The sequence below is a fragment of the Carcharodon carcharias genome, chromosome 19 (assembly GCF_017639515.1).
Source record: "Carcharodon carcharias isolate sCarCar2 chromosome 19, sCarCar2.pri, whole genome shotgun sequence".
NCBI classification, from domain to species: Eukaryota; Metazoa; Chordata; class Chondrichthyes; order Lamniformes; family Lamnidae; genus Carcharodon; species Carcharodon carcharias.
In genome coordinates, this window is record NC_054485.1 from 16118620 (window position 1) to 16131016 (window position 12397).

At 43.2% G+C, this 12397-nt stretch overlaps 1 protein-coding gene across 14 annotated transcripts in view; it reads left to right on the forward strand.

Annotated features, from left to right (window-relative positions):
- The window catches only part of qkia (QKI, KH domain containing, RNA binding a), a 104835-nt gene continuing 92438 nt past the window's right edge, over nt 1–12397 (forward strand). For 6 of the 14 annotated variants that reach the window (XR_005946033.1, XR_005946032.1, XR_005946034.1 and 3 more), the window contains exon 1: nt 3–417. Coding sequence is in view for 11 of the 14 variants with exons in the window: in XM_041212948.1 (XP_041068882.1) it covers nt 276–417 (142 nt within the window). In the remaining 3 variants the exon portion in view is untranslated. Of the gene's footprint in view, nt 418–12397 lie in introns of all 14 variants that reach the window. The other 8 variants (XM_041212945.1, XM_041212944.1, XM_041212946.1 and 5 more) reach the window with 4 other exon arrangements.

A 12397-nucleotide genomic window follows, 5' to 3' on the forward strand; every position in this document is an offset into this window, starting at 1 on the left:
GACGATCAGGTTAGATGGATCCGGCTAGTTAAGGGCGGCGAATGTGTCGCCGTCGCGCTGAGGGGAAAAAATTTTCTTTTTTACAACACGCACTGGAGCTGAAGTGTTGGAAAGATCGGTGTGGGCGGCTTCAACTACAGGAGAACAAAACAAAAGTCTTTTGATAAAATATCTACAGATACATTACATCCAAGTACCTATATATATATATATATATAAATATATATATATATAAAAAATATATAATTAGTCCTGAAACAAAGACAGTGAGAACTATGGTGGGGGAAATGGAAACGAAGGAGAAGCCGAGACCGACTCCCGACTACTTAATGCAGCTGATGAACGACAAGAAATTAATGTCGAGTCTGCCCAACTTTTGTGGGATATTCACGCATTTGGAGCGGCTGCTGGATGAAGGTATGTGGCTGAGGGGATTCCTGAGCGAGAAGGGCCATCGCCTATCCAACCCCCCCCCCCCCCCCCCCCCTTCCTTCCTTCTCTCCCCCCACTCCTCCTCCTCCTCTCCACACAGTATTAAACCTTTATCTACCCTTCTCCTCCCCACCATCCTTTTTTTTTGGGGGGGGGGGGGGGCGGGAGTGGTGGAGGGTGGGGGGGAAAGTTGGCCAGGATTAAAGTTTTTCGCGTGTTTATTTTTTTATATATAATTAGCCCGACCGCTTCGTATCGGCGCCGCCCGCACTCTTTCTTTCTTCCACACTCTTACCACCCCCCCCTCCTCCTCCTCCTCCTTCTCAGCCTGGACTCGTGTCCCTCACTCAGATAGGAGGAGGGGGTGGGGGGGGGGGAATGATTGCAAGGCAAACTCCCCCCCCCCCCCCTCCTCCTACCACCCCCCCCCAAAAAAAACTACTTAATTTATAACTTCAAACAAGGTTTTGGTACCAAATTTAGACAAATCTGATGCAATACTGAGGGTTTTCCTGTTTGTTTTCTACATTCTATACATTTTATTTCAAGTTTGCTCCTTGTTTTAATGTGTCCCCCCCCCCAACACCAGAAATGTTGCGCCTACATTTGGAAGATTTTTAAAGCTGTTTTTGTATTTTTATTTATATTTTTTTTAAAAACCCTCAAGTTTCAGGGCCCCCTCTCTCTCTCTCCTCCCCCCCTCCCCGAGTTAACTAAAGCTTGTGGAAGCCAGCCTTGTGGAGACCGAGCCCCCCCCCCCCAAAAAAAAAAACATTGTAGAGACCGACCCCCCCACCCCCAACATTGGAGAGATTTTGGGAATGGGGAAGTTTGTATCAAGTGCTTTGCGGGGTTTGCTTGAAACTTTTTGTGTGTGTATGCGCGTTTCTTTTTACAACGTGCGCAGTTGCCTGGAATTTTTCCCGAGGAAGTCGGTTCCTTTTCCTCCCGGGGTAGGTGCATGTGGGGGGGGGGGGGGGGGGGAAGGTGGGGGTGTTATTGTGGAAATAAATCCACTGTGTTAGCTGTGGCTAAACTTTGGCGCTCTTTAGCTTCCAGTAAGATCGGAGTATCGAGTTTTGTTTTAGGTTGCTGCATTATTTCTCGTAAAAGACAAAAGGTCACGCATTAGTTTGCTGTCGCCACCTCCCCCCCCACCCCCAAGCGCCACTCACATCGGAAAGTGCGATCCCTCTAAATGCAACTTCAGTTCCAACACTAGGCTGCGCTAAACCATGTAAAACAAGTTTTAAGATTCCTCTGACGGATGGCTCCCAGAGCAATGCTGCATGGATTTCCTAAATCACTGTTCTTACAGTAAAAATACGAGTTAAATTAATCAGCAAATGCTGTTTCCTGTTATAACAATTGCATTGTCTGCTAACATTTCAAGTAGGTTAAGTCAGAGGAACGTCTTCCAATATACCCTGGTGTATAATAATTGCAACATGGTGTTAAATTGTAACTCTTTCAGTTTGCTGTAACTGCTGAATTGTTGCTTCTGAGTGCTTTTTCTTAACACGTGCTTTGAATTAATGCTTAGTAACTTGAGAGGATCAGAGCCAAATTCGGTCTATTAATCCGGCAAAGCTTCCTGCTGGTCAGGTTTTAATGGTTTCGCTGACCTTTGTCTAAATACTATCACTTCCCTTTTTTGAAAAAAAAAAGAACAAATACCCCCTCCCATCTAGTTCCTGTTTACGTGCAAATGAGCCGAGTCAGAACTGGCGTTATACTGACTTAACAGTGTTGGGGAAACATACATTTATACTTTCAGCTGCTATTTGGAGGCGCTGTGTTTTTTAAATATTTACGCCTTTATTTTGTCAGCTGTTCATAAGATGTCACATCTTGGAAAAGGCATTTGGTCCATTTATTGTTTGTCTCTAGTTCTAGTGCCAGTACCCTGATTCCATCTTTGTATCCAATTATGGCTTGAACTAAATGTTTTTTGCCTTAAATACCTTGATATGGACAATCGTATATTGAGATGCTTTGCGGATGTAAATGTTGCTGGCCTCCTCTAGCCATTCCCATGCCTTTGTCCCTTTTTCAGTTCTGGTTATTACAGTGCAAAAAAACTACTCTAAAATGTAGTCTAACACTAGAGCACTAAAGCTTTTAACAAAACTTTTGTAGATTTGTACATGTCCTAGTTATGCACCTTGCTCCTTTTGTATTATACCCAGGAGCTGTTTTAATCTGCCATGTTAATTTGCTCTGATGCTTTTATTCTTACAATGCACTTTTTTTATTGAGGGGACCAACTTTGTTTTGCCTATTAAGTGTCTGTTGTCATATTCCCACTCTCCTTCCCATTACATAATTACGCTTTTGTTGTACCCTTGGACTTTACTGCTTTCCTTATGAACCCAAGGCCTGCCTTCCGTTTAGTATGCAGAGAAAAATTGTTTTTAAGCAGCAGCACCTCCTGTCCACCCCCTAATACTGCAGCTGTTGAGATTTTTCTTAACTAGCTTATCTACTCTCTAGATTCTAGCTGTATTTATCTAATTTAGATGCCCTGAGAACTTTGGAACTTTCAGAAATCTTTTAACAAACTGATGTCAGCTGTGCAAAGGTTTGTTATAAACATTGCTTCATGCAAATCCATGTGGCGAACTTAAGTTGCACAGTTATCCCTTCCAAACCAACTCTGGAACAGTTTCAATAATATATTGCCTTCATTGACATGCTAATGGTGCTTCAGTTTTTTGGATATAATTTTTCTCAAGGTATAACTGCTGTGTTACAGAAACTACTTTGAGTATGAACTTCAGTGAATAAATTTTTTGTGATGCCTTGTCTGAACATGTTGCAATTTCAGATTCATTCTCAATCTTGTAGTTTTGTTCATACACAGTAAATATTACCTATAACATACTTTGTTGGTCATCCTGTTTACTAGGACTGCGAATTGATCATACTTAGTGGTGGTTCTCCCTTTCATCATTATCATTCTTCCCACACTCTGTATTTAGCGCTGTTATTTAAATTATGTGCATGTTAAATGGATCTGCTAGAACTGTAACCATTTACCATTCCTAAAAAGCTGGAAATAGATGTAAACTGGTGTAACAGGTCATTGGACAGACAATGAAAAGTCTTTAGAAGAATAGAAAAGTCCAAAAATTGCCAAATCGGGCAAAAAAAGATTTGACATGTCAGCACCTGAAAAGACGGACAATACAAATCCTCACCAGAACTGTGTGGATGCCCAAAATGGAAAAGGACCTACACGCCTCCCCATTGTAACAGGAACAGTTTTAGCACCTTGCTACCTGCATAATTACTGAGCAGATTCAATTTAAGGTTTGAGGTAAAAGGATCCTGATTTTTATTGATCCTCAGAGTTTCACACTTTTAATTATTATCTATTGGAAACGTGCCTTTTCACAATCATGATTTTGACATTGGGTTTAAATAGGTAGTATTTAGTGCCATTGTTTTATACAATGTAGGGGGCCCAAAACCTACAAATGCTATCCTTGCTTCCTCCCACTGCCAGATACTGACTGACTTGGTATTTGTTTCCAGTTTCCAAAAAAATAGAACTTGCTAAAGTCTGGTTAGACCAGAAGTCTGCAAAATGCCGAACCGAAAGATGAGATTATTCATGACATAGATACATCTTTAAAAGCAGTTTGTTTTGACTAACACTTGATCTGATCTCTGCTCGCCTTTCTGGTTGTCAAGGGTAAGATACAGTGGCAATATTATTTGGCCTGAAACTTGTAGTTCTTTACAAAAACAGAATTACCTGGAAAAACTCAGGTCTGGCAGCATCGGCGGAGAAGAAAAGAATTGACGTTTCGAGTCCTCATGACCCTTCAACAGAACTGAGTGAATATTAGGAGAGGGGTGAAATATAAGCTGGTTTAAGGTTGGGGGGGGTGGGTGTGTTGTGCTTGTAGGGACAAGCAAGAAGTGATAGGAGCAGATAATCAAAAGATGTCACAGACAAAGGAACAAAGAGGTGTTGAAGGTGGAGATATTATCTAAATGAATGTGCTAATTAAGAATGGATGGCAGGACACACAAGGTACAGCTCTAGTGGGGGTGGAGTGGAAAGACTAGCAGGGCTTAAAAGATTTAAAAATAATGGAAATAGGTGGGAAAGAAAAATCTATATAAATTATTGGAAAAAACAAAAGGAAGGGGGAAGAAACAGAAAGGGGGTGGGGATAGAGGAGGGAGTTCAAGACCTAAAGTTGTTGAATTCAATATTCAGTCCGGAAGGCTGTAAAGTGCCCAGTCGGAAGATGAGGTGCTGTTCCTCCAGTTTGCATTGGGCTTCGCTGGAACAATGCAATAAGCCAAGGACAGACATGTGGGCAAGAGAGCAGGGTGGAGTGTTAAAATGGCAAGTGACAGGGAGGTTTGGGTCATTCTTGCGGACAGACCGCAGGTGTTCTGCAAAGCGGTCGCCCAGTTTACATTTGGTCTCTTCAATGTAGAGGAGACTGCATTGGGAGCAGCGCATGCAGTAGACTAAGTTGGGGGAAATGCAAGTGAAATGCTGCTTCACTTGAAAGGAGTGTTTGGGCCCTTGGACAGTGAGGAGAGAGGAAGTGAAGGGGCAGGTGTTGCATCTTTTGTGTGGGCATGGGGAGGTGCTGTAGGTGGGGGTTGAGGAGTAGGGGGTGATGGAGGAGTGGACCTTGGTGTCCTGGAGGGAACGATCCCTACGGAATGCTGCTGGTGGGGGAGGTGGTGAAGGGAAGATGTGTTTGGTGGTGGCATCATGCTGGAGTTGGCGGAAATGGCGGAGGATGATCCTTTGAATGCTGAGGCTGATGGGGTGATAAGTGAAGACAAGGGGGACCCTATTCTGTTTCTGGGAGGGAGGAGAAGGCGTGAGGGCGGATGCGCGGGAGATGGGCCGGACACAGTTGAGGGCCCTGTCAACGACTGTGGATGGAAAACCTCGGTTAAGGAAGAAGGAAGACATGTCAGAGGAACTGTTTTTGAAGGTAGCATCATCAGAACAGATGCGACAGAAGCAAAGGAACTGAGAATGGAATGGAGTCCTTACAGGGAGCGGGGTGTGAGGAGCTGTAGTCGAGGTAGCTGTGGGAGTCGGTAAGCTTGTAATGGATATTGGTGGACAATCTATCACCAGAGATTGAGACAGAGAGGTCAAGGAAGGGAAGGGAAGTGTCAGAGATGGACAATGTGAAAATGATGGAGGGGGTGGAGATTGGAAGCAAAATTAATAAAAATTTTTCCAAGTCCTGATGAGAGCATGAAGCAGCACTGAAGTAATCATCGAAGTACCTGAGAAAGAGTTGTGGGAGGGGGCCGGAGTAGGACTGGAACAAGGAATGTTCCACATACCCCATAAAGAGACAGGCATAGCTGGTAATTTTTTGTTGGTTGAAGGACAAGTCCTTGACCTGATAGCAGAACTGTAGGAGATTTGTTTTAAAAGCTGGATAATGCATCACATTTGACATTTTGCTGCGCTAACATGGCAATATAGCTGAGGAAGGTCATTCAACCCCTCTTAACTTGTCCATCCAGAATAGCTTTGCCTTCCCTCCAAATGTAGCACACTGTTATTTCTGAATTCCAGGTTTTCATTTCAACCTATCTAGAAACCACTATTACTTCATTCGTAGAATAGTCAGGCATTCAGACTAAGTGACCAGCCCACTTCAGCTGCAGCTTTCCAGGCAGAGACCATGCTTGTTTATTTGCTCATCTGAAGTCCTCAGTGTCTGGAATTTTATGCTGTCGTTTGAATTTCCATGGTGTTGGTCAACCTAGATGGGATTGATTTGAGATTTCTGATATGACAACTGAAAGTGGTTCAGCTACTGCATGTTACAGTAAAATCTTATAACCATAGCTTTGTGGCTGCAACTCTTCGGGCAGTATGGGGTCTTTTATCCCATAACCCCACACATGCCTTCCAAAATCTGGCTTCTGACAATTGGGTTCACTTTATCTTAGAGTTCATCACAGAAGTACGGTGCTTTCTAAATTATTGAGAATCTTCGGTCATGCTTTTATTCTTTCATGGAATATGAATGTTGCTGGCACGGCCAGCATTTGTTGCCCATAACTAATTGCCCTTGAGATAATGGATGTCAGAATCCTGCATAAGCTGACCAGCTGCCTCTGTATTCTGGCCAATTATGCTATTCTTATAGATGACAGTAATAGGGCAAAGATCGCAACAAAATTAAGAGATATGAATTCTTCAAGGGAAGATAGCTTGGCATTGAACATAGTAAGTAATAGCTGGAATGGCCTACTGCAGTGATAAATTTCAGCATACTTTTCAGACAGTGGAATTGTTCCTTGACCACCTGGTTTAGATAAACCTGCGAGTATGTGACTTTATTTGGGGGGTGGTATTAAATTGTGTTTTCGGTGCATCACGTTACTAATTGCTCAGCTGCAAAAGTCCTGATTACCACTTGCTTCATTTCTCATTGACATTCTAATTAATGTGAAAGTGACAAAGTGCTGTAACTTCAAGCTCAGATTCCTGGCTTACACATTTTTCAAGAAGTACGTGTTTGTTGAATTTGGATGCAGTTTAAGTAAAATGCTGCCAGTAATTCTATCTTCAAGTCAACATGTTTATTGCTTCAGGAAAAATGTAGCATATCAAGTCCGAACTTCGTTAGTGATGCCTTATTTAAGTGATAAAGCACTATAGAATAAAGTTAAAAGTTTTTGTTTCATTTTTCTTGTATGTAGTTTTGAGCCTTGTTTTTACACACTTGGAGGGGGATGTTAAATAACTCAGGATAACTCACGCAATAGGATGGCATTTTTCCTCCTTTGAAGGATACTAGTGAACCCGGTTAGGTTCCCATGACAATCCTGGTCTTTTTTTCCTTCCCCGTGTTGGCTCTCAAAATTTATTGTATTCAGTTTCACAATTTACCATGGTTGAAGTTTGAGTACATGACCCCAGATTACTGACTCAACATCACTACCACCATAATACTGTACTGTTTTTCGCCACTGAACTTTGACATTCTTATCCCCCACCAATAGTAGTTAGAGTATTGCTGTGGAGTGTCTCTTGTTGTCTTCTGCCAAGAGGAAAAAATATTGGTCTTAAAATTTACCCAATGGCCTTTTCTTGCAAGATGTTTGGGATTACAATTGTACTGATGCAGTAATAGGAAACTTAACTTTCCTTATTGGGTAACTAACAGAGCAACTTTTAAAACCAAATTAAACCATGCTAAATTTTAGAAGAATGGCTGAACATATTGGATGCTACAAAGATTATGTCAACATTCCTTTAGTAGTACCGAAGACTTGCGCTCCAGAGCTAGCTGCCCCTAGCCAAGCTGTTCTAGTACAGCTACAACATTGTCATCTATACAACACTGTGTCAAGTTTCCCAGGTAAGTGTGTCCCCAAAAACAGACCAATTACTGCCCCAACAGTCTGCTCTCAGTCAATGGAAGGTGTAATTGACAGTGCTGTCAGGCAGCATGTGCACAGTAATAACCTCTCTGGCACTCAGTTCAGCTTCTGCTGGGGCCACTCAGCTGACCTCCTTACAGCTTTGGTCCAAACTCTGTGAGATGAGAGTGACTGCCCTTGACGTTAAGGCAGTATTTGACTGAATGTGGCATCAAGGGGCCCTAGCAAAATTGAAGCCGTGGGAATTGGGGGGGGCGGGGTAGTGGCGGGGGAAGCTCTCCATTGGTTGGAGATGTATGTAGCATAAAGGCAGGTAATTGGAAGTAGATCATCTCAGTTCCAGGACGTTGCTGCAGGATTTCCTCAAGGTAGTGTCCTAGGCCCAACTGCTTCAGCAAAGACTATCCCTTCATCATAAGGTCAGAAGTGGGGATGTTCGCTGATGGTTGCACAATGTTCAGCGTGACTCCCCAGATACTGAAGCAGCCCATGTCCATGTGCAGCAAGACCTGGATGACGTTCAGGCTAGGGCTGATAAGTGGCAAGTAGCATTTTGTGCCACACAAATAGACAATGACCATCTCCAACAAGAGAGAATATGATAGTTTCCCCCTGACATTCAGCAGCAATACCATCACTGTATCCCTCATTATCAACATCCTGGGAGGGGGTCAGGGTTCCATTGACCAGAAACTGAACTAGACCAGCCATGTAAATACTATGGCTACAAGAGCTGGTCAGAGACTGGGAATTCAGTGGCGAGTAACTCACCACCTTACTCCCAAAGCCAGTCGACCCTCTGCAAGGCACAAGTCAGGAGTGTGATGGAATACTCTCCACTTGCCTGCGGGAGTGCAGATCTCGCAATGCTCGAGAAGCTTGACACCATCCAGGATGAAGCAGCTACTTGATTGGCACCCCATGCATCACCTTAATTATTTACTCCCTCTACTGATGCTAAGTGACAACAGTGTGTACCAAGGCTCCTTGGATAGCATCTTCCAAACCCTTGACCTCTATCACCTAGAAGGACAAGGGCAGCAGATCCATGGGAATGCCACCACCTGCATGTTCCCCTCCAAGCAGCACACCATCCTGACTTGGAACTATATCGCTGTACCTTCACTGTCGCTCAGTCAAAATCCTGGAACTCCCTGCCTAACAGCTCTGCGGCTGTACCTACAGTACATTGAGTGGTTCAAGAAGACAGCTCACCACCACCTTCTCAAGGGAAATTAGTGATAGGCAGCAAATGCTTGTCTCGCCAGTGATGCCCCATCTTGTGAAAGAATAAAGACTTGCAAATTTTTCATTTATTTTAAAACAATTAGAACTTCAGTCATGTTACTTGTCTGAATTAATTCTGACTCAATCATGCAATCTGAGATTGTTCTTTTTTTGATTAGTGTTGCTGTCTTTTAACTTTTTTTATTCAAGTATGTTGCAGCAATGGATTCATTGATTATCACAACCCAGAATCTCAGAATTGTTATGGTGCAGAAGGAGGCCATTCGGCCCACTATCTGCACTGGCTCTCCATATGAACATCATGACTTAGTGCCATTCGCCTGCTTTTCCCCCTGTACCCTTGCACATTATTTCTATTCAAATAATCATCTATTTCCCTCTAGAAAGCCTCAATTGAACCTGTCTCCAACACACTTCCAGGCAGTTCATTCCAGACTTGAACCACACTGGAAAAAGGTTTTTCTCACATCACTTTTGCTTCCTTTGCAAATCACTTTAAATTTGTGCCCTCTTAATCTCAATCCCTTGACGAGCGGGAACAGTTTCTCCCTATCTACTTCATCCAGCCCCCTCATGATTTTGAACGCCTTTAGCGAATCTCCTCTTAGCCTTTTCCAGTCCAAGGAGAACAGTCCCAACCTCTCCAATCTAGCTTCATAACTGAAGCTTCTCATCCCTGGAACCATTTTTGTTAACCTCTCTCTCTCTCTCTCATGCGATCACATCCTTCCTATAGTGTGGCGCCCAGAATTGTACACAATACTCCAGCTGAGGTCTAACTAGTGTCTTATATGAGCTCAGTATAATCTCCTTGCTCTTGTACTTTGTGCCCCCATTAATAAAGCCCAGGATACTGTATGCTTTATTAACTGCTCTCTCCACCTGGCCTGTAACCTTCATTGATCTACACACATATGCACCCAGGTCTCTGCTCCTGCACACCCTTAAGAATTGTACCATTTATTTGGTACTGCCTCTTGATGCTCTTATGACCAAAATGAATCACCTCACACTTCTCTGCATTGAACTTCATCTGCCACCTATCTGCCCACTCCAGCAACTAGTCTATGTCCTTCTGGAGTTCTATACTGTCCTGACAGTTTACAATGCTTCCAAGTTTTTTTATCATCCACAAAATTAGAAATTGTCCCCTGCACACCAAGATCTGTTTCCTATTACTCAGCCAATTTTATATCCACGTTGCTACTGTCCCTTTTATTCTATTTTATTGTATTAACACTGCCCATGTTAAAGCAGCTTCTCCCCCCCCCCCCGCCCATATCCTGTTTTTAAAAGATATCTCAATTTGGTACAAGATGATTTACTTTGAGAATAATACCTTCCATAGTCCTGCATTCGGCTGGAACAACTAGGAAGTTGGGAATCACTGCAATTTCAAAGTAATGAAGGAAGAGATGACTGGTTTTTCAAGTCCTGTTTTGACATTCCAAGCAATCATATTAAATGGACTATTAGACTTAACATTATCATAAAGGTTGCTTCTTAAATTGCCTGCCAAATAACGGGCAAATTAGCATAGTCCAGATGGAAGCTCTGAATATCTGCTGATCTCGATACCATTCTTTTGCAACCAGTGTTTTAAATCTGTTGCTTTGCAGTAGGTAGATTCTTATTTTGATTAATGGATTTTCAATGTTGTATTGCATTACATTACCTGACATCAGTTAATCATAATATTAATCCTCATTGTGCAGCTAGCCTTTTATGTAGACTTGCATAAGTCTGCATTTAATTTCACTTGGGTAATAGGAGAATTGTTGACCAATTTCTTCTGCTCCCTTTGTGTATTGCTTTGACTCTATCTTCAGTCCACCTCTGCTACTGCTGTCTCCATTCCAGCCACAGTGAAGACACTACATTGCCAGTAGTTTCTCTTTCTCAGCCCATTTTCTAGTGCACCCCTTCTCCATCTTTGTTCCCTTAATTTGACATGTTAGGCCTTGGTGACTTCAAGACATTGAGACAGCATCCGTGTATAGGCTGATACCTTTTCACAACTGATGATTTCATAGCCGTGACTATAATTTGACATTGAGCTCTGGGTGGATTGTAAATCTCTCCATCTTAATGTTGCTGAAAGTTATAGGAGCCCATTTGCTACGACCTTTTAAACAGGTTCCTTTGGCTGCCACCTGAGTCTTGGCCTGCAGCTAAAAGCCTCCTTGGCCCTGAACTGTGTGTCCTGAGAACCTGATCAGTCTGCCATTTTGAAAAATGCTGACTAAATTCCAGCTCCATGTTTTCTAATTGTGTTGCAGAATGTGGGCATCGCTGGCTTATGCCAGCATTTAATCCCCATCCATAATTGCTCTTGAGAAGGTGGTGGTGAGCCACTACCTTGAACTGCTGCAGTCCATGTGGTATAGGCATACCCACAGTGCTGTTAGGAAGGGAGTTCCAGGATTTTGATCCAGTGACGGTGAAGGAATGGTGATATAGTTCTAAATCAGGATGGGGCTTGGAGGAGAACTTGCACTTGGTGTTGTTCTCATACATCTGCTACCCTTGCCCTTCTGGGTGGTTAAGGCCAAGGGTTTGGAAGGCTCTGTTGAAGGAGTCTTGGTGAGTTGCTGCATTGCATCTTGTAAATGGCACATTTTGCTGCCGCTGTGTGTCACTGGTGGAGTGAGTGTATGAAGGTTATGCATGGGGTGCCGATCAAGTGGACTGCTTTGTTCTGGATATTGGTGAGCCTCTTGTGTTGTTGGAGCTGCACTCACCCAGGCAAGTGGGGAATATTCCATCAACTCCTGACTTGTATTTTGTAGATGGTGGACAGGCTTTGGGGAGTCAGGAGGTGACTTATGTACTACAGAATTCCCAGCCTCTGACCTGCTCTTGCAGTCACAGTACTTATATGGCTGGTCTGGTTCAATTTCTGGTCAGTGGTAACTCCCAGGGTGTTCCCCACTTCTGACATTATGATACAAGGAAGGTCATTGAAACAGCTGAAGACGGTTGGATCAAGGACACTACCCTGAGGAACCTCTACAGTGATGTCCTGGAACTGGGAAGATTTAACTGACAACCACAGCCATTTTCCTTAGTGCTAGGTATGACTCCAACCAGTGGAAAATTTTCCCCCTGATTTGTACTGATTCCAGTTTGTTTCATGTCATACTCTGTCAAATGCTGCCTTGATGTCAGGGGCAGTCATTCTCATCTCGCCTCTTGAATTAAGTTCTTTTGTCCATGCTTGGACTAAGGTTGTAACAAGGTGGGGAGCTTAGTGGCCCTGGCAGAACCCAAACTGAGCATCAGTGCGTAGGTTATTGCTAAGCAAATGTTGCTTGATAGTGCT